Source organism: Bactrocera tryoni, unplaced genomic scaffold (genome assembly GCF_016617805.1).
Source record: "Bactrocera tryoni isolate S06 unplaced genomic scaffold, CSIRO_BtryS06_freeze2 scaffold_7, whole genome shotgun sequence".
In the NCBI taxonomy this organism is placed as follows: domain Eukaryota; kingdom Metazoa; phylum Arthropoda; class Insecta; order Diptera; family Tephritidae; genus Bactrocera; species Bactrocera tryoni.
Genome location: NW_024396366.1, coordinates 4,183,172 through 4,206,831, shown reverse-complemented (window position 1 = coordinate 4,206,831; position 23,660 = coordinate 4,183,172). Strand labels below are relative to the sequence as shown.

General features: G+C 33.3%; 2 protein-coding genes across 4 annotated transcripts; both read right to left on the bottom strand.

The window, feature by feature from the left end:
- Positions 1-825: 825 nt before the first annotated feature.
- On the bottom strand, positions 826-22,623 carry LOC120781394 (profilin). 3 transcript variants are annotated; one of them, XM_040113601.1, is made up of 5 exons: positions 22,553-22,623; positions 21,644-21,683; positions 21,386-21,582; positions 3,139-3,310; positions 826-1,059 (listed from the first exon to the last, which is right to left on the bottom strand). In XM_040113601.1, exons 3-5 carry the CDS (start codon positions 21,494-21,496, stop codon positions 962-964), a joined length of 381 nt encoding a protein of 126 aa, XP_039969535.1. In that variant the 5' UTR covers positions 21,497-21,582; positions 21,644-21,683; positions 22,553-22,623; the 3' UTR covers positions 826-961. The 3 variants fall into 3 exon arrangements, with proteins under 3 accessions (XP_039969535.1, XP_039969536.1, XP_039969538.1); XM_040113602.1 differs by lacking the exon at positions 22,553-22,623 and adding an exon at positions 22,434-22,519; XM_040113604.1 differs by lacking the exon at positions 22,553-22,623 and adding an exon at positions 21,964-21,988.
- LOC120781393 lies at positions 7,389-11,519 on the bottom strand. Its single transcript, XM_040113600.1, has 2 exons — positions 10,915-11,519; positions 7,389-10,842 (listed from the first exon to the last, which is right to left on the bottom strand). The coding sequence occupies exons 1-2, from the start codon at positions 10,983-10,985 to the stop codon at positions 10,323-10,325; spliced, it is 591 nt and encodes a 196-aa protein (XP_039969534.1). The 5' UTR covers positions 10,986-11,519; the 3' UTR covers positions 7,389-10,322.
- Positions 22,624-23,660: the final 1,037 nt, after the last annotated feature.

The following is a 23,660-nucleotide window of genomic DNA, read 5'->3' as shown; positions in this document are numbered from 1 at the left end:
CACTTCTTAACTTCACAATTATAGCCCGCTTTTCTTCCGTGCAACACAAACCTCTAACCATATCTAATCGGTAAATTTAAATTTAAATTTAAATTTAATTCAAAACCACAGTTTTTATATTAAATAATCTCTCACCAACAAAATTTTTTGTATTCGAAAATAAATATTTCTTAAAACTTTAAAAAACTTCGACAGTCTAAGAAGTGTGCTATATATGTGTCCACTCACAAAAGCTGTTGATCGTTAAATAATCCTTCTAATTACGACAGTAGAAAAAACATAGCGACGAAACTTTGCGATATCTTAGCTTGGCGCCTTGATCATGTCTAGACAAAGTGGCGCGTTTGAATTTTGTAACATTACGAAGAAAACATCGTTTGCATTTAGGTAGAGTGATGTGTGCTAAGTATATGACCACCACTGTATGTATATTAACCCCGTATTCGATAGTTTCTACACTAAATTGATTAACAACTCTATATTTCTTTCCGTTCCCACGATAGTCCGTCTAAGTAACCGAAACGGGCCCGGATTTTTATCCGACTAAGGACTGTCAACACGGCACAATGCCTTGGAATCAGGAATATTTTCTGCCGCTACAACAACAGCACTCTACTTTTCCCGCTCGAAAACCAAAATCATTATAAAAAAATGAAACCAAATTTTCATGAAGCTTCAAACATATTAAAAAAGATATAAGTGCTCCCTCTTTATACGTGTTTTATTTATGCATACTTTTTGTTAAAAAATTAAGAGAAATAATTTTCGTATTCTATTCTTCCATCTTAATTTATATAGATACATATGTAAAAAATTTTACTTGAATATTAGTTTTATTTACTGCGGCTTTATTTTTTCGTATGAAATTATTCCAAAATAGATTTTATAGAAGATATTTTTTCTGCTTTAATGATTTTATTATTTATTATTATATTATTACTTTTATTATTATGGATTATTCCTAGTACCCGCAAGTAATCAGATAATCTCCAAGCTTCTCTACTACAGATGCGGCTTGTTGAGGTTGAACAGGATCCTCATAAATAGAAACGATTACGGCTAAAAAAGAGGAAAAGATAAATATGAGATCGGACAGGATATATTTTATGCAGATAATAATTGTATGACTTTTAGAAGTGGCTAACTATAACTTAACTTAGGATTTTCGCAACTTCAAGCATTTTTATGAGTATTAATTTTCTTTATTAAACTTATTTCTAAACCGAAAAGATGTATTAAAATAAGAGAGCATAATTTATTCTTTTATGATCGACAGACATTAATTGTTCATGATAAAACCGAAACATAAAAATAATAATTGAGATTTGCAATTAAAGTTGAGAAAATTTGCTCCAAATATTATTTTATTAAGAAAATTTTAAATAGGGACAAAGTAAAACACGATTCATAAGAATAGTGAGATGTTAATTTAAATTTAGAATCCCGACAGTCAAAAGACCGATAAATCAAAACACCGACAAAACAAGAATCGGTGGCGTTGTTCGTTGTTTTAACGGTATATAAATTCCCGGAGGTTGGTAAGGGTTATCCAGGTTGTCGTCTTCGTCATCTAGCGGGAGCCTCAGGAAGCGTGGTGTTTCGACGGGGTCGGACCAAACAGAAAGAGGTGTTAGATGAGTGGGATTGGCAGGGCTGCAAGTGCAAGTGCAGGGCCAGTGTCATGCGGGGACTCATTGCATGCAGGACATATATTGGATATGTTGGGGTTTATTCTGGACAAGTAGGAGTTTAACCTGCTACAGTATCCAGAACGAAGCTCCCCTAGGGTCACTCGCGTTTCTCGCGGCAACTCGAGCCCTTCGTCTACGATAGGTGGTGATTTGACTCCCAGAACGCCATTCAGTGGAAGAGAGTCGGTGAAGGTGTTGATAGCTCCATTGTGAATGGCGTTCAGTACCTGTCGGAAACTAGTTGCGCCCGAGGTCCGGTCGGCGTACTATTCGATGTTGTCGACGTAGTTAAGGAAAGACCTCTTGATGTTTATGCGGCTTTCGGCCTCGAACACGCTTAGTATCATAACCCTTAGGCTGAGCCCACACCGGATTAGTCAAAAACGTCTTTGACTAATAAAACACAAAAACATCTTGTGCTCTAACCCACACCAAGCGAAGCACAAGGCGACATTTTGTCTTTTTGTCTCGCTTGGTGTGAATTGAAATAAAACGAAAAAAGAAGAAAGCGAATCAGTTCTTGCAAAATCGATCAAAAACACTAATTTATCAGCGTCAATGATCATTTTAACAACTTGTATGCAGAATAAAAGCACAAAGAAAATGCGTAATTTTGACTATGAAAACCAACGGTTCAGCTATAAGCAACGAAACGTGTTTTTCTGTCGTGTCTTGTCTGTTCCATTCGGTGTGGGTTGCATCGTAGGTTTTGTCGCATTTGGTGTGCGTTGGCTGTATGAAAATACATAAGAAGTTCGACAACAGCTCTTCAAACAAGTCAAAGCCCAAACATGCGTTTTCGTATTGATCGGTGTGGGTTGTCACATTTGAAGCTATGGGCAGTTGTCGTATGAGACAAGAAAAACTGTTTTGACTAACCCGGTGTTGGTTCAGCTTAAGGCTGAACAACACATGCTGAGCTACGGCGCAACCCACACCGAATAAAACAGACAAGACAAGACAAAAAAAAACACGTTTCGTTTCGTTGCTTATAGCTGCACCGTTGTTTTTCATGTATTGTCATAATATTATAACAAATCTTTTTGCAAGAGTTATGCTTTTGCGGTAGTTTGTATTATATCTTTCACATGTCGGCATTTCGATTTTTCTGTATTTTGTATTTTGATTTAGCTGTATTTAAATTTTATCGGAATTTTGATGTGTCAGCATTTTGAACTTCGGTATTTTAAGTGTATCCCAAGTGTATGATACACATATTACTGAATTTAAAAAACTTTAGAGCAGTACGGTTTAGTATCAAACATGTTTGAAGTAAACTTAATTTTTAACTCGAAATATCTAATAGGTTGCAAGTTGGCATAAAATCAGCAGTGGCTTAATTTAAATATAATTAATATTTCTGTAAACTTCAAACCTTTGAAATTATTAAAATTATTTTCCTAAAGCTTATTATACATGTAACCAAATGGGTTAGCAAATTTATTACCTTGTGTAGTTTTCATGCAATGCACTCCGCTGCGTCCCAACTTAGCGCGGACTACACGATCTGTACCAGAAAGGTAAATGTACCTTTGACCAGCTAATGTAACACCATTGCTCGTGAGCAGGTCTTGCTGATCAAATCCTGCGATTAATTTCGCCAATTCTTCCTTTGTTACCTGCAAATATAAACAAAATGAAGTTTTATCTCTTCAAATTAAAACAAATCATAAAAAAAAAGACTGGAATCCCACGATTTTCCATTCAAATTTCTTGATTAGTGTAACTAACAAAAAACTAAATTCATTAGGAGTATTCAGACCAGCCTTGTTAATTCGTTATTCGGTAGTTTTTTTACATATATTTTGTTTTTGTAAAATTAACAGACTATCGTTCTACCGAGTAACGAACTATCCATCTTGCAAGCTTGATAATTGTTTCGTTACTCGGTAATATCACATCAGCTATTTGTTTGTTGTTCGTTGCTTTATACGTTTTTAACGGAAAAATAAGTTCTATTTTTTTATTTTTAAACGGGAAAAATAAATTTGGTGCTCACTTCGTGAATTTGGAAAAATTTTGCAGAAGTAAGTATATCCTTAACAAATAGTTGCTTTTTATTTCATTAAATACTTATTTTCAGTGGAACCTCAAAAGAAAATACGCAGGAGGGCAAAGCCTCAAAAAAATGGAGTGAGGAGGAAAACCATTTGGTTCTAGAATACGTAGGTTGCTATATATATTTCTGGCCTAATAATGTAAATAGACATATTTATCAACGAAAATGGTTTTTTTAATTTTTTTTTGTTTTTTTTTATTTTTTTTTGTTTTTTTTTATTTTTTTTTTTTATTTTTTTTTTATCGATTGCTGTTTTGTTTCGGGCTCATACGCATAGATCCATGATTCGTCACCTGTGACGATCTTATAAACGTCTTTTGCAAGCACCACGATCGTATTTTTTCAGCATTTCTTTACACCAATCCACACGAAAATGTTCACGAGTTAATTCCATTTTTTGGCCGAGATGAGTTTTTTAATTCCCTGTAAATAAAACAATTCACGATTAAATGGCAAAACGTTCTGAGTGATGTTATGCTAAAAAATGTCAAACTTTCCAATGGAAATGTCAGATTGCACCTGGCAACACTTAGTGTTGCCCTAGGCCAGAATATACATATATAGCAGCCCTCGTATTTACTAGAAAATGTGGAAATTGAGGTAGTTCTTTATACAATTAGCTTCTTCTACGTCTTTTTATGGAAACCAAACGCCCAATTGTACTACCAAAAATTAATTGAAACAACAAATATCGATGCGACTACGGACATGTTGCGCTGCAAGGTCCGGTACTGGAAGCAGATGTATAATAAAGCTGAGGAGTGGCGCAAATCGACAGGTGCTGGAATAGACGTTGGCGATGATGTTTTCTCAATAAAAGGTAAATACGGCTATAATGTTAAGTGAAACTTTTTTGATTTTTTAATAATTCTCCGTTCTTTCAGCAAAACTTTCACAAATGTGTCCGAGTTATGAACGGTTTTCGGTTCTATTTGAGAGTAAATCCGAAGCCAATTGTGTTGTAGAGACGTGCAACCCTGAAGTGTCATAATACTGCAGCGATTTTGGAAGATAGTGGAAATTCTAGCCGAATCTTCACAATCATCTGCGGAACCATCGGGTTCACTTAACGACAAAGCAGAACAGACAACAGTAGGAGCAGAGGTAGCAACAGTTCCTCCTACTACTCCGTCGTTCCTCGAAAAAGTGAAAAAACGTTCTCCAAAGAATACTCTTAGTGAACTTAAAGATATACAAAAGAAAAGAGAACAGTTTTTTGAGCAACAAATAGAAATTGAAAAAGAAAAGTTAAAGCTTGAATTGGACAGAGAAATATTAAATAAAGATTTTGAAATAAAAAAATTGGAGTTAGAGCAAAAAAAAAGACTGGCAATGATTGAACTAAAGTACAAATATAATATATAACATTTCTATATGTTTTGTATAATTTTTAAGAATATTTATGTAATAAGAATTAATTTTATATGCCATTGTTATGTTTAATAAATTTTAAGAATGTACAAATGTATCTGTATGTGATATCTTGAAGTGATACAAGTTTTTATATACATACATATATAAAAATGAAAAATGAATTTTTGATTTAATTGTAATTTTTAATTTAATTAAACAGTATTTGGAAACATAAGATGATATAACGATTGTCTTTTTAATTCAAAGCTATTTGAGATCGTTTCTTCCACTTCTTCATAAATGTCTTCATTTGTACTCTAGTTGAAATTCTTATTTTCACTGTTATCAAGTAGTATATTGTGAAGAATGCAGCATACTAGTATCCATTACAGTATTTTTGACTACTTTTATTTCGAATTCGAATCCTGAGCTCTTTTAAACTGCAAAATTGCTCTTTTAATAAGCCGAAACAGTGTTCAATTCTTACCCGGTATTTGCTACGCTGTTTGTTGAATTTTTTTCTTTTTGGTAGTTCAAATTGTTGAGAGTTGCTTCTGTAAGGCATTATAATAATGTTACTGAGGGGGTAAGCAGAGTCTCCAGCAATCCACTCCTGTCCTGAAAAAAATCTTGGCTGATATTTGTTTAGTGAACAGTTTTTAAATATTTTTGCATCGTGAGTAGAGCCACTTTAGCTAACGACAACATCGCGAATTTTGAGCTTGTAGTCGCAAACCATTTCAGCTTTAATTGCATATATAATATTTCTGGAAAAGAACGCTTCATGATTTTTTTATTGGGGATTCGGCGAGTTTTATTTCAGTGCCATCCACGTAACCTACACAAAATGGTAGTTCGTTAAACGTTTCTCGTACTATTAAAGAGCGCTAAGTATTATCTGGCCAATATTTGTATATATAAATGGAGTTGTTTTAAAAATGCCTTGAATACTCTGCAAGCAATATTTGTTAATGTCCCTCCGTCACCAATCCTAAAAGTTGACGCAATTTTTTGTATCGATGCACTTTCTCCAGAAGAGCCCAATCTATATAGAATGACAGCTAGCTGTATGTCAATCGGGAATTGCTTGCCACTACATTTTTTAATAACTTCGTCACTTGATATGAGTGAATTGACAGTGAATTGACTTTGGAACAATATTTTCTACACCTCTACGACAGCTTAGTGTAATGAGCAAATCATCACACACCCCGTCAATGGTATCCTCAACCAAATCTTCATCTTCACTGAATATGTCTTGAAATAATTTGAAGGCACAATTCCGATTTCTTTGGCGCCGCGATTTGAAGGTGCCGTTGGAATCCTCCTGATTAAAAAATATAAGGGTTATAGGTACCGCAAACGCTTACTTTACGAGATATTCGACCTTAAAATTCAAAAATTCCCATAATTGGAAAATTTCAACAAGCTATTTTACCACATTAAACACACTTTATTCACATTTTTCACTTCAAATTAATTAAATTAAACTATAAACTTTTAAATAAATCCACATTTTACAATTTTAATAGTTTTTTTTACCAAAGAAATCTTTATTTTAAAAATTACATTTTACACTCGTAGTGAACATCATGTGTGTGATTCTTTATTTAATTTAATAAACAAATAAGTAATATTATATAGTAATATTATATAATAATATTATACATATTGTCACCTAATATACATAACAACGTATTATAAAAAATAAATGCAAAGTGTTGACGGATATAATAACCAAAATTCAACCATTTTATAACGAAAACTCAATGTTTGTTTCAATATCAGTGCAAGATAACCAAAAAATATAACCACTTTATAACGAAACTCAATATATATTTTTTTATTTTAACGCAGAAAGAAGTACTTCAGTCACATAAATCACATATTACACATACATATATGTACATATATAGAAAGTATTTTTTTTTATAGTTAATATAAAAATCGTTAAAAAATCCTACATATTTGCTGTTTAAGATGTGACCAGGCTCATAATTGTAAACAATCTAACCTTTTCAACGATGAGTGTGCTAAGTGATTTTTAAATTTATAAATTTAGGTAAAATATAGCAAAATAAAAGTGAAATGTGAACTTATTTTAATGTTTAGAGTGTATATTTAAATATACAGAGTGAAAAACGTGAAAAAATTTAGTGAAACATAGAGAAATACCATGTGTTATTAGTGCAAATTTTTGAACTTTTAATCGTGAATATTTTAAAAAATAAAAGTTATTTTCATATTATTTTTAGATATTTCTTCTCTGGAGAAGCTCCCCTATCCGCACATACCCCATTTATACGGAAATTCGGTTTTTTTTACCCCTCCGCCAAAGTAATCGGAATCGTGCCAATTTGAAAGTTAGTTCCATGCTCCTCTGTACATGAATTTAAAGTACTTACCAGTAATAAATTTGATCTGATCCACATAATTTTCAATTAAATGACTGACAATTTTTGATTTTGCACTTTGTTGAGGCATTTTAACTCTTTAATAATATTGAATCAGCTCTACAGCGGTAGAGCAAAAAGTATGTTCACAGTTAAGCTTTTAACGAAGTATCAACTAACGAATTACCAAATTAACAGGTTTCGGTCTGAATACCCCTATTGTTTATATAGGAACACAATACCACAGTGATCATCTTCTTGTTGGTGGTAACCCGAAAACCCCTATTTTATATAATTTACATTTTTTAAACCTTTCAATTTTAAACGGATATATTTTTCACAATTGTGTCTTTCTAAACTCCTTAGTCTTTCATACTCCTTACAGTCCTATCACTAATTTATCCGCCTAGCCAATTTAAAAGGGTCCGACTTGCTGATTGTACTAATACTTCTGTCGTCTACAAGAGGGGTTTTTTCCGCGTTTTCCGGCTTTTCTTAAAAATTTATAGCGTTCGAAATCATTTTTGCAGAGGACGAGTGCTTTTGAATATCGGTGTAAACATTTTCTTCTTTCACCTAATTTAAAATTAATTTTCTTTGATCAATAGTATAGTGCTTGCCACGACCTCTTAAGCAAACAAAACAAAATTTGTTTTAAAATTAATTGTAGTAATTACACAAATAAAAATCACTTTTACTTTATTTGTTAAAAAATATTCGCATTTTTACGTTTGAAGTGAAAGTAAATTTTGATTTCTCAAACACTGCCTTTTTAATGTTTCATTGAAAGACGTGCTTACGTTGGAATTTGACGTTATTTTCAAAACATTTTGATGGTTACATAAATTGTACTGATTTGTCAGATTATGTTATTTTTTATGTTATGAACTGATATTTTCATGTTCGCAGCTGTAGGCTGCTTTCGTAAACGCAATATACAAAGAATTTTTAAAACAGATGCCCATGCCATGCCATGCATTTATGCATTGCAACCCTGCTTTACGAAAATATGCAATGTATTTATATGGCGTTTATGAATGCCCATGTGCATTGTCTACAGCTGTTAGAGTTAGTTGTGTTAATAAATAAATTTTTTGTGTTTACAAAAATGGATGATTTATTATTGAGCACATTAGGAAATGCGATTACCTTGGCAGAAACTACAAGTAGTAGTAATAGCTTAACAATTGCTAAAAATTTTATAAAAAAACCAACAGCTTACCGATGTGAAAATAAAGGACGAATTTTAAAAATTAAAAACTTTTCAAAGAGCATTGCGGGTATGCAGAATGATGTTTTTCGTTCACATTTTCGAATGGAAAAATCAACCTTTAAGGTGACTTTCAACTAAATAATTAGTTACACACATATGTATATGTATATTAAATCTGTAATGTTTAGATTCTTCTAAACATGTTGAAACCATACTGGGTGTCAAAGTGCACTGGTCGTAATGAAGTTTCGTTGGAAAAAGCGCTGTACGCAACTATATGGAAACTTAGCAACAACACATCATTTAGAGATGTCAGCAACAGATTCAATATGGCAATGGGAACCAGCTATAAACTATTTATTAGAACCCTAAAAACAATTTGTTGCTTAAAAAAAAGATGTCATAAAAATCCCAAATACTGTTGCAGAACAAAAACAAAAATTTGACAAATTTTCAGCTAAACGCAGCCATCCGTTCCCATATGTCATAGGTTGTATAGATGGTACGCACATTTCCATCTCACAACCAGTTAAGGACAGTATTAGTTTTTATAATAGGAAGGGGAAGTTTCAATTGTTGTCCAAGTAAGAATGTTAAGCTTTATTAAAAATTGTTCATTTATAATTAATTGAACTTGTTTAGGCAATTGTGAATAGTCATCTTAAGTTCATAGATGTGTTTATTGGCTGCCCCGGACGATGCCACGATGCTGCTATATAGAAAATGAGTCCTATTAGAAAGTCAATAGTCAAGGGAGAATTAAAAATTTGTTCCGGTTACCATTTATTAGGCGATTCCGCATATCCGCAGGAAACCTTCCTAATGGTACCTTATAGAGACAATGGTTTTTTAACACCTAAAGAAGTTCAATATAAGAAAATTTTATGCTCAACAAGAGTTCATATAGAACAGGCATTTGGAATATTGAAAAAAAAATTCCGTATTTTGAAATATATTGATGTGCTACATGCACATTTACCAAAAACTATCACGATGGCCTGTATAATTCTTCATAATATTATTATCGAAAATGAGACTGATGAACCCTGCGTCATAAGTGAAAAAGAACAAATTGAACCATTTAATATCGAAAATAGCTTATCACAATTACCAACTACAAGTCGACAGAGAGAACAAGCCAAAAATAAACGGGACGCCAATGCCACTTTACTATCTGCATAAGTAATGAAATATTAACTGTTTTTTAAGTAATAAAACATGAATTTGATATAAAACTAGTAATCCCGGTTCGTTTACCTGCTACAAAGACGCCTCAATCCCCTCCTTCCCTGCAGCACCTTTTGCTATCCGTTTCCCTTGCCAAATTCCACTGCCACTCCCACTCCCAATCGAACATTAGCCTTACTAAGACACAGCTATTTATTATTGCTTTTTGGAAAGATTAGTTTTATTAAAATTAAAATCACATTCATTGTCAAAACGCTTGTACATTTGTTAAACTTAAAAATTCATTGCATATTTAAAAAAAACAAACTTAAATTAAGTCATTAAAAAATTAGGTATTAAGATTACGTTCTAATATTTTCTCATATAAATTTCGTATGGATCTTAGTTCCTGCACTTTTTGCTTTTCAATGTTTACTTTTTCCTTCTCACTCTCCACCAGTGCCTCTAACAATATTGCTTGTTTTTCCCGATTCGGAGGCCAAGAACTCAATGACTTCATTTCTCTTCCGTTTTTGGGCAGTTCCAACTTCACCCAAGTAGTGCTCTGATGATGGTGCAGAAGGTGAAGGCGATGGAGTATCATTTGATGATAAATCATAAGTTAGTTGATTCAAAGAATAATCGAGCATGTTATCAGGTACAGATATACTGCTACGTGTACCATAAACATCATCCATCCCATCAAAAAAGTCCCAATTTGTGGCAGACTCACCGGACGTTCCATTTCTTCTTTTTATTCTTCTATACGTCCCCAACATATTGGTGAAGCAGCGCGTTATCTCATTCACTGAAGGGGCAAACGTATTGTCCGCTTCTTGAATTTCCCGTCGAATTGTTTGCCAAATTGTGCTGCGTTTTTTTTTTATTTTGGCGGTGAAGTCACTTTCATGGCGAAGTCTTATTGACATGAGCAATTTTTTACGCTCATGCGTCCACTTTTTATCACTACAAAGAAAAATTACGTGAAATAACAATTAAATTTTAATAAAAATATATATTTCAATAAAAATTACTTACTTCATTGGCGAAACATCCATTTCAACTCTTGCCGTTTCTTTTGACTGCAATGCATGTAAAACAAAAGTCATGCATATTTTGACAACTCATGCGCATGAAATAGGGTTGTCATTCATTTATGAATTCAATACTTTGTCTAAATTATTGCAGTGGCGTTTACGGATAGTATGCAAGGCATGTAAGCTTTGCATATTGCGTTTACGAAAGCAGCCGTAATTTTGTGTACAAAGTTTCATGATTAGTTACGTCGTTTCGGCGTGAAAGCGTAACAAACATAGTGTCACATTTATAATATTAGTATGGCGGTATGAATCTTTTTTCCAAAGTGTTTATTTGGCAAATATAACTAAATTCAAACGTAATATTACGCACCGAACGAGTAAAAGCGAAATGTATGAATCGTCACTATGTTTAACGTGATGCGAGGTTGATAGCGGAATTCTGAAAGCAGTCTCTAGTCACTATTTGAGGCATTTTTAGGTAAAGTTTCAATTTGTGACTAGTTACTATTTACAACACAGTCTCTTCCTTTAGTCACAAAACTAAAACGAACTCTTGCTTGCCATTTTGAATATACTGAATAGAGATCATCATAGATATTAATCGATTGTCGTTTTTTGTACATATTTTGTAAGCAATTCACCTACGAAAAAGTTAAAAATATATAAATTTCACATAAATTTCGTAAATATTCTGAAACATAGTTAACATGTATTTCTACTTTTATTGGTAATTATGCTTTTTGACAATATTGTAAAAAAATATGTCAAGAAACTCTTTACACACTGAAAAAAAAAAAATATTTTTTGACTTTGCATGCAAAAATAACGCTTTTAGTTATTTTTTTTCAATATTTTTTTAATGCAGAACTATTATTTAGCAAATTTTAAATTATTATGCAATACATGAGGGAAAATTTTAAAAACAACAAAATATGAGTTCACACATTTTTGACACTGTCAAAAAACTCTTTACACACTTTAGTTTTCGATTCTGTTTTGTTCTATTTGAAGAAAAGTAATTATTTGAAGAAAAAAAATTATTTGTATAAGTTAACAATAATAATGAAGGAAAAATTCCTGCATTATTGTCAGAAAAGCGTGGAATGCTCGATATATGAAAAATATGTCACCAAGAATTTGCAGGCAGGAATTTTTCCTTCATTATTATTGTTAGTTTATATAAAGAATTATTTTTCACTTTTTAGATTGATATGTTTTAAAGCGTGTTTTTTAGTTTTTTTAAACTATATTTATTTTTAATCTTTCAGTTTGATGTGAGAAACTCCAAATTTGTTAAAATATGAACTATGACAAGTAGTATGGTATTCACCATGCGCCAAATCTTGGAAAAGACCCGTGAAAGGAGAATCGACACACACCACCTTTTCGTCGATTTTAAAGCTGCTTTCGACAGCACGAAAAGGAGCTGCCTTTATGCCGCGATGTCTGAATTTGGTATCCCCGCAAAACTAATACGGCTAACTAATACACGTCAGGATCGGGAAGGACCCCTCCGAGCAGTTCGATACCAAACCAGGTTTCAGACAAGGCGACCTTCCTATCGTGCGACTTCTTCAACCTGCTTCTGGAGAAAATAGTTCGAGCTGCAGAACTTAACAGAGAAGGTACCATCTTCTATAAGAGTGTACAGCTGCTGGCGTATGCCGACGATATTGATATCATCGGCCTCAACACCCGCGCCGTTAGTTCTGCTTTCTCCAGGCTGGACAAGGAAGCACAGAAAATGGGTCTGGCAGTGAACGAGGGAAAAACGAAATATCTCCTGTCATCAAACAAACAGTCGTCGCACTCGCGACTTGGCTCTCACGACACTGTTGACAGTCATAACTTTGCAGTTGTACATAATTTCGTCTATTTAGGAACCAGCATTAACACCACCAACAATGTCAGCCTGGAAATCCAACGCAGAATTACTCTTGCCAACAGGTGCTACTTCGGACTGAGTAGGCAATTGAAAAGTAAAGTCCTCTCTCGACGAACAAAAGCTAAACTTAATAAGTCGCTCATAATTCCCGTCCTGCTATATGGTGCAGAGGCTTGGGCGATGACAGCAACCGATGAGTCGACGTTACGAGTTTTCGAGAGAAAAATTCTGCGAAAGATTTATGGTCCTTTGCGCATTGGCCACGGCGAATATCGCATTCGATGGAACGATGAGCTGTACGAGATATACGACGACATTGACATAGTTCAGCGAGTTAAAAAACAGCGGCTCCGCTGGCTAGGTCATGTTGTCGGGATGGATGAAAACACTCCAGCTCTGAAAGTATTCGACGCAGTACCCGCCGGAGGAGGCAGAGGAAGAGGAAGACCTCCACTCCGTTGGAAGGACCAAGTGGAGAAGGACCTGGCTTCGCTTGGAATATCCAACTGGCGCCACGTAGCGAAAAGAAGAAACGACTGGCGCGCTGTTGTTAACTCGGCTATAATCGCGTAAGCGGTGTCTACGCCAATTAAGAAGAAGAAGATGACATGTAGTATGAGTTAAGTAAGTCGATAATTAGGCAGCATTTAATATCTACTAGTAACCTTTCACTAATTGTTATATTATTTGCGACCAAGTTCTATTGACGACTTTACGAATTATTACTTCTTAATCGAATCATTTCTTCTAAAGCTTCACTGTTACATGGGGTTTTACCCGTCAACTTTATATATTTTATTATACTGTGCCTAAAAAAAGGTGACATTGTATTTATTTTGAAAATTCTTTATTTATTCGTCCAAACCAATTTCATCCCCTTCAAAGTAATCCCCTCCCGATGCAATGCACTTATGCCAACGGATTTTCCAATCTTCGAAACACTGGTTGAAGTCACTTTCCGGGATGGCCTTCAGTTCCGTCTTCGCTGCGGCCAAGAATTGTCTTTCCACACGTATAACGCATAACGTTCAAATAATATTCCTTGTTGACTGTTTGACCGGTTGGAAGGAATTTATAATGCACAACACCACGATAATCGAAGAAAACCGTCAACATGACCTTGATTTTTGAGCGACTTTGGTGCGATTTTTTTGGTCTCGGTTCTTTTTTGACACGATATTCGCTCGATTGATCGGTTGTTTCGGGGTCGTAAGCATAAATCCAAGTCTCATCGCCAGTTATAATGCGTCTCATGACACCCTGGTAGTCGGAAAGCATCGTTTCACACACTTCAACGCGACGCTTTTCCAAAAAATTCAATGTTTTCGGTACCAGTCGAGATTTGACGCGCTTGAGGCCCAAAACGTCCTTCAAAATGGTATTGGCTGAGCCTTTCGATATGCCAACTTCATCAGCAAGGTCTCTAATTGTTAATCGACGGTTTTTCAATACCAAATCTTTGATTTGTTGAACGTGAGCTTCGTCGGTTGAGGTTGATGGTCGCCCTGGATGCTCTTCGTCTTCGACACGTTCACGGCCGGCTTGGAACTCACTATACCATACTTTTTAGACATAGCCTCATCCCCAAAGGCTTTCTGCACCATCCTCAACGTATGCGCAGCAGAAAATTGATTCCGTAAACAAAATTGAATGCAAATTCTTTGCTCAACAAATTTCGACATCGCAAAAAACGAAAAACTCACTTTTAGCAGCTCACAAAACGACACGTATCTCAAACACTAATGAATATTTTGACATGAAATTTTACATAAATGTGACTCACAGTACTACCAACCTAAAAAAAAAAAATAATTCTCCAAATTCTTCGACGCGCGCAGTGTAAATTCAAATGTAACCTAAATAATGAAAATATATATGTATATCGTATATTCATAAATATACGTTCTCTGGTACAACCTTGAATCTCATGAACGGTCGTCGCCCAACTCAGTATGCTATTCAAATGTCACCAAAACTAGCTATATATATAGATAGATGTTGCATACTTTAAAGCGCATCTTTCTGGTGAGCTGCTTAAACTTACTATCGCCTTCCTACAGTGTCGCTCAAATATTCTAGGTTTCAGTACCACTTAAAAAAAAAGTTACAAACAAACAAACATACATACATACATACATACAAGTGAAGCTAATAAAAGCGGATTAAAAACGGTACTTTACCGTCATCTCTGCTTCTGCACTATGCGCTATGTTTGCATTCCTTTTCATTTAATTGCGAAATCTTTCTGCACACGTACCAAAAGGCAAATTTTAAAATTATTTAACATGCCTGGAGCTAGATTGACGTTACCCAATTGATTTATTATAATCACCAAATTGGAATATCTGTAGCTGAGCTAGTGGAGATGTTTCGTGTATCTCGAAAAACAATTTATAATCTTTTAAATCGAGCCGAAAATTAAGACAGACTGGAAGCAAAGTGTGGAAGTGGTCGAAAGAACAAGAGCGGGCAGACCGCCTTATCATGCGTAACGTCCGTCAAAACCCCCAAATTTCGACCAGAACCCTTGCCAAGGAGTTGGAAGAAGAGTGTGGCACGGTCGTTTTACATGAAACCGTCCGCCAACTAATTCTGCGAAACAAATACTCTTCAAGGGTTGCGCGTAAGAAGCCGCTGCTTTTGAAAGTAAATGTTGAAAAGCGCTTAACTTTTGCTCTCAACATGAGCATCAAACCGGACAACTATTGGGATGACGTCATATTCAGTGACGAAACCAAAATAATGCTGTACTACGATGATGGACCAACTAGAGTATGGCGCAAGCCGTTAACAGCTTTAGATCAGCGCAACATCATTCCGACAGTAAAATTCGGCAAATTGTCGGTGATGGTTTGGGGATACACTAGTAGCCAAGGAGTGGGAGAGCTTGCGTTTATTGAAAACACAATGAATGCTGAGCAATATCTCTCCATTCTCAAAACCAATTGGAGGCAAAGTGCGGACAAATTTGGCTTTATTGTCCACAATAAGCCAACATTTAAATTTTATCAGGACAATGACCCCAAACATAAAGAGCTCACTGTGCGCACATGGCTCCTTTATAATTGCGAAAAGGTCAGAGCCCCGACATGAACCCCATTGAAAATTTGTGGGTTTATCTGAAGAAAAAAGTGGCAAAAAGGTAGCCCAAAAACCGTGCCGCCTTAAAAGCATCTGTACTGGAAGAGTGGCATAAAATTCCGTTGGAATATGACCTACAAAAGCTCGTCAGTTCCATGAAAAATCGCACTAGGCTCGTAGTTGAAGCTAAGGGGGGGTCATACTAAATATTAAAATTAGTTTAAGATAGTATAAGTTGTTAAATATATTCATTAAACTGTAGCTTAAGTACTTTGTGTAAAGAGTCAAAAATGTGTAAACTCATATCGTCACCTAAAATGCACAATAACGTAACAAAATGTTCAAAAATTTACAGTGGCGTGAATGAAACACGAAATAAAATGGAACAAGAGTGAAAAAAATTTTAATATTGGTTAAAACTGATTTATATATGAGCGCAGAACATGAAAATGTTGGACATCTGTAATATTATGTACATATCGATGGCTTAATATAGAAAAGGCGTATCTACACTCTTCGTTACTTTTCAGGAGAAGGAAAAAACTGAATAAAACCTTAAAAACTTAAGATGCAAAAAACATTTCTATTGCAATTTTTATTCAAAACAGGTAACAAATTCAATTGTGGTATAATTTTGTTATTATTTTTAATTTCTTTGAAGTTATTTGAGATAGGGCTTTATGTTATTATTTTTCTTGAAAATAAATTTAAGTTAGGGCTTTTGTCGTAAGTGAAAATTAGGACAAACTTATATAATAATTCATGTTTGAAGTAAAATAAATATATAATTAAAACTAAAATATATATTTCAAGGCAGATGTTATTATACTGTAAACAAATTAGGTTTTATAAGGTAAATTATCATAAAAACTGTGGCAATCTGCTTGAAGAAATTTTTTTAGATCTTGCAAATGGTCCCACATTTTTTTAGATATGGCTATTTTCTCTTTATAAAGACAATCGGAGGACACATTTTCAATCGGAAACCTCTATCTCTGTGGGAGTAACTGATATTCATCCGTTACATTTGTTTTAAAATAAATTGATCCTGACGAGTCATACGCCAAGGCTCGAAGCATGCTTACTGTATGATCTCCAATGCCCCTGCCTGCAATTTAAGAAAAGCTTAAGTATATATATCTAAAGAGTTGTTTCAGTGTGCAATATTCACCTGGTCGTATTGATGTGTATATCTTTGAAATATTTTCGAAATTTAAAAAATAATCATAACGCAAATGGTGCGCTTGTAGAGGTGCTGGAACTTTTCTAGATTCCTTAATGAGTTGAACAAATTGAGACGGCAAGTTTATTTGTCTTTTATTTATTTTTCTCTCTATAAGGGAATGCGATGCATCACATTCCATTTGCGTATGACCATTTATTAAAAACTTCTGTTCAATTGTTATTTCGCTTTCCTTTGAAAAATTCAACAAGGCGTTAGACAAAACAGTATTACGAGTTTGGTGAAAGCAACCATCCGAGTAAATAATAATGTGATGGGTTTCAGGCGATCGAGCATGGAAATACCTTAAGTGCTTAATAATACATGTAGCAAAAACGGAAGAGACTAAATTTCCAACTGTTTCGTTCCACACATAATTATCTGATTCATGCGTTACAATATTATAGACAGTAAAGTTATGTAGTTGAAGCTTCATTTTATAATATGCAGCACTCGCGTTTAGTTGAGGCACTAATTTAACTGCCTGCACATCCATACAGAATACTGCACATAGTCCGGATTCAGCATTTTTGATATCGTTTTGCTTTTCTGCACGCATTTTTCCGATTTCTTCTCTATGTTTTTCGTATAGCTCATCGGAAACATTATTAACTTTATGTGATACGCATAAATTGCACTGATCTTTTCTTGGCTTAAAATAGAATAATTTAATTCCTTTATTAATTGCGTAAATATTGGGTACGACAATTTTAGGCGTCCATTTTCTTTTTCGGATTCACACTCGTTGACATAAAGCTTGTAAATCTCCTGATATGAGGAAAAATCCTATTCGAAGTAAAACTTTTTGCTATCTTTTCGACAATAATGTGACTCCATTTTTGGCAACTCCTCTAGCCATTTTTTTAGAAAGTCACGTCGGTTTTTCTTGCGCTGACCTATAACTGATGACCGCTTAGCATTTTTGCGCAAAAGTAAAGCTTTATCGGGACTGCATTGAGTACCGTGTTTACCGGCGCTGCTAATCCAATTTCGAACCATCTTTTCCTTTACTCCTAGGGTTGAATAAAACATTTCACGGCACAGTTGTAATCGTTTTGAATTATGACTCAAGAAATATGATATGGACTGATTCCGTCTCGAATTTTCAGAGGTTTTCCTTTTTGTTTCATAAAAGCTTGTAAGACCTGCAACATACTGCCTCTTTTGCTCCCAGGACATCTCCCAAAACAAACTAAAAATTTTTTTTCGCGTGGACTCATTAAACGTCGAACACTTTCTCACCGCACTTTTTACACAAAATCGTGATGAACATGGCTCTCCTAATTGCCTAGAAGGTTTTTGACAAAGTTCTTTTTTTGATATACCCAAATATTCCACGCCTTCCATTCTTTTTCTTTTAGTTACATTTTGTTTCCAATCGGATTTGTTAGCAGTATTTTTCCTTTTTGGAACACCATCTGAATCAGAATTTTCTTTTGCACAATTCATGTTATTAAAACTTTCAATCAAAAAACTGTTTCCAACACAAAAACGTTAATTGAACTGACACAAAAAACAAAAACGTACCGACGAACGGAACGTAGCACAGAAAATATGCTTATTCTAGACAAACTCGGGGAAATCCTGTTTTCTTTTAAAGTAAATACAAAAGCAAAACAATAAGAATAAGAATAGATACAAAATGTAGTGCAATTTCTGTTGTGGCTTTGATTGTATGTCTATTTTAAATTCAACTTTAAATGACTTAGGGCTTTTTTCTTTCAAAAAAAACTTCGAATGAGTTAGGGCTTTTTTTTATATGACTATAAATCCGTTATTTACGATCATAGCCCACTAATTTCTTAAGGGGAGGAGTATTTGACAGTGGTCTACCAGAATACATTAAAAACGCGATTTCGAAAAAAATGTAGATACGCCTTTTCTATATTAAGCCAACGATATGTAACTTGAAGTAGTGAATCGTAATCAATAAGATACTCAATTTCGATTTTTTTGATGATACGTTATTTTGCATTTTAGGTGACGATATTTTGTTGCTTTAACATTTTCCCTCTTGTTGTATTGTTTTTATTTTTTTGCATACTAATTTAAAATTTGCAAAAAAATAGTTCTCCTTTAAAAAATATTGAGAAAAAAAAATAACTAAAAGCGTTATTTTTGCATGCAAAGTTAAAAAATATGTTTTTTTTTCAGTGTGTAAAGAGTTGCTTGACATACTGTATTTATTTTCATTCAAGTGTAAATGAAATGATGATGAAATATAATAGATTTTGTGACTGTCACTTACAGATTAGCAAAATCGTCTCAAGTCACAAAAATTATCTTTAACTTAAAATCTGAAATTTAGAGACTTGAGACCTTATCTCAGAATCACTCCGATAGTGAACACGGAACACTTATAGTTATTGTGCGTGTAGTAATATTTGTGTAAAATATAAAATGCTTATTTTAAGCAAATATCTAAAATATTAATAAAAAAAATAAATATGTAGAAATATTGTAGTGAATTGTAAGTGTAAAAAAAATGCATAATACGGAAGAAAAACTAACCATAAGTCGAGAAATTGCAAAGTTTTCAACTTTAAATGCAAATATCTCGAAAACTATAAGTTTGCGGCGGCAATAATTATATATATTCTTAATCTGGAGCATCAGCACTATCCAACCGTACCACTTTTAACCCTGAAATCGTGTAATGGTATACTAAAGTTTCCCCCGTCCGGACAATTGCTGCCATTGCCGAATTTTTTGATATTTCTTTGTAAAAAATTGATAAGACATTTTTCGAATGTCATACTTCAATGTGTCATTGGTTGGATAAATAAATTTTAACTGTGTCGTCAGGAAAAAAAATCACAAAAACATGGCTTTTTTCGTATGATTTGACCTTAATGATAATTGACCATAATGTCCGCTGCTTCATACCTCAGTATTCCCTTCTTTTGCAGGTAAAAAAAACTCTCATATAAGACGTTGTATAAATGTGCGAACTGTATACAAAAGCGAAGGGAATAGGGAGTGTCTTCACATGGTTAAGTACCATTTAAGAACCGGACAAAAAAACACGAGAAATGAATATGCATACATCGGTCACAAAATGCTCGGAAATAACATATGACGAATATACAAAAATCCTCATATAAAACCATAAATATTCATATGGCTATTCATAAGCACTATTTCGAATGACTTGATTGGATAAAATAGCAATAATAGCAAAATTGGAAAATAATATATGTATTTAACAAATTATGATCTTCCTTCCGCGTATGCACTTTAAGCAATATATAATATGTACGTGAATCGGTTTCGTTAAATATTTATGCGTGGTTAATACTTATTTCTCCCTTTGATATTAAAACATATTAAACACATTTCCAATGATTTCATTCTTATTTCAGAAGCCGCAACATACATATTTCACTCTCTTTATCTATTAATTGCATGAAATTTATAAATAAATATACAGACATACGTATGTACATATACAGGAAATAATATACATTGTAAACGCATCTTTGCTTTCATATGCATATGTATTGCATGCATCCAAAGAACAAACCATGGTGTAAAATGTTCAATTCATCACATCACAGTTGTGCATACGAAAACACTATGCGACGAACAACTCAAACTTTTTGATTATCTGCATACATACACAATTAAAGCCGGCAAAAGTGCGATAACAAAATACTCAAATATCTTACGAATTAACTTAAAAAAAATTCGACATGGCAAACGAACAACTACCCATATACAGAACAAAAAAAAAACGAATATCAGACATTGGTATTCGCGAAATTCACAAAGCTAAGATGTTCCACCACAATTTTTGCGTACATATTTAAAAACATTCTTAACCTAAAATTAAAATGATTTAAAATAAAATATCTAAGTGATATGAGTAAAAATCCTATATATATAATTTTTTGTAAGAGTATGGAATGTAAAAATGTTGCAATGTAAATGAGTTAGGAGACGAATATGGATAATATATATATGTATACTATATATACATATATGTGTGTGCTTGTATACAGAGAAATTTATGTATAAGGAGCTAAAATAAACTGAACAAGGGTGTTTATGTGACTAACTGTTACTCAAATACGTTCTTATGTTTCTGTATGTATCTCGGTAAATTGATTTTGGTATCTACATTTTAACACCCTGTCTTCTATACAGACGTTTGTTATATTTTATCTTGGGTCACACCCTCCCATCCCTGCATATGTAAAGTATAATTTTTCTGAATTTGTAAAATATATGTTTTTTTTTTGGATTAAGCAATTCGGTTATTATAATTTACACTAAACTCACCTCGAATCCCTTAGATTGAGCCCAAATATTGCCATCATGTCCAGCAATGCAAGCTTTTGTTACACAGTGCGAGGCCAAAAGTTGGTTATCCACATAATCTTGCCAGCTCATTTTAGTATATTTTTTGTTGACTGTAGTGGCTTTTTCTGATATTGAAAGGTTTTCTGTGTCAAGTTATTCCTTGTAGAATGTGTGACCTTGTATCAATTTAGAAAAATTGCAATTTAACGAAAACAACTGCTTTCCAAATATTCTTACCTTTTAGTAGCGATACGAGTAGTTTTAAATTATTTTTAATCTAAAATCAAAAAAAAAAATTGAGATCAATCTTTATGTCACATATATACATATATGTATACTAATATCCATAAATGTATAAAGTATTTCTTATAGATGTGAGGATAATAATGATGCGCTACGTATGAAATATGTACACAAAATCATTATTTTAAAATTCTAAATAATTTTCACATTTTTTTACCCAAAATCTCATTTTATATACAATATTAAAATAAACCTAAAATAACAGAATGAACTCAAAATTCAAATATGAGGAAGATGAAAACATAGAACTATACATGAAAACCTGCCGATTATAACCCGTCGTTTTTCCTGAATTCCAGCCTTGAGACTCTTAAATAAATCTAACCTTCCGACGCGCTAACACTAACAAAAGACAATGAAAATTTTAGAGATTTTTACTGTCGCCATCGCTATGGACTACCGACAACCAAAGACCGAAGTGCCGTCGTTATCGTTTCACTCCACTCAATTCATTCTACGAATTGAAATGAGTGAACGGAAATCAACTCATCTGATGAGTCAGCGTAGTATTTCTTAACACCGCGACCCCTTCACTTACTTGTATTATTGGACGTGTATTTTTAGTTCGGAAAATTTGAATTTCTCCAAACACCAAAATAAAAAAAAAAAAAAATACACATATTTGTACTAATTCTTAGATAGCAATGAAACTATTAACTTTGTTTAATAACCTCTAATAAATTGAAGTTTATAAGAGTTAATCCAAGCTAATAAACTTACAAACCTTCAAATACAGTTTATTAAATCTCAAAATTGTATTCTATGTTTCGTTTCTTTCTTTTTTTTTATAAAATTTTTTAAGTTCTTATCTCCCAACGAAAAAAAAAAGAAATACCAACTCACTTTAACACACTCCAACCAGTTCGATTGCAAATGATTTGTATTAATGCCGCAAATCTTCGTTTTTATTTTGACGTCGGCATTATCATGTCGGCAAACAGTGTTGCAATGATTATAACCATATGTCCACACGCGCCTTTCACGGCGCATTTCGACAACCAATATAGTTGTTAAAAATCTGTATTATTAGCAATATTGTCAATGGGGATTGGACATTTTTAACGCTTAGATATGGATTATGTCAAATATATTTTTCCCAAACAACCCTGCCAGCAAATATGAAATATTTGGTTTATTATTATGTTGCGCCAATTGCAATTTAGTAAAAAAATATTTCAAACATATTTAAGTATTAGCAAACCATGGAAGTTAGGGCACGATTCCGATTACTTTGGCGGAGGGGTAAAAAAAACCGAATTTCCGTATAAATTGGGTATGTGCGGATAGGGAAGCTTCTCCAGAGAAGAAATATTCAAAAATAATATAAAAATAACTTTTATTTTTTAGAATATTCATTGTTAAAAGTTCAAAAATTTGCACTAATAACACATGGTATTTCTCTATGTTTCACTAAATGTGTTCACGTTTTTCACTCTGTATATTTAAATACACACTCCAAACAGTGAAATAAGTTCACATTTCACTTTTATTTTGTTATATTTTACCTAAATTTATTAATTTAAAACTCATTTAGCACACTCATCGTTGAAAAGGTTAGATTGTTTACAATTATGAGGAAAGCGAGCCTTACCACATCTTAAACAGCAAATATGTAGGATTTTTAACCATATACATATGCAATATGTGATTTATGTAACTGAAGTACTTTCGCGTAGTACTCCTTTCTGCGTTAAAATAAAAAAAATATATTGAGTTTCGTTATAAAGTGGTTATATTTTTTGGTTATCTTGCAAGGATATTGAAACAAAATTTGAGTTTTCGTTATAAAATGGTTAAATTTTGGTTATTATATCTGTCAGCGCTTTCCATTTATTTTTGATAATACGTTGTTTTGTATATATATATATATATATTGTAGGTGACAATATATATAATATTATTATACACTCTGTCCTTTTTTTACGCTATTTCACTTTAACGCGGTTATTTT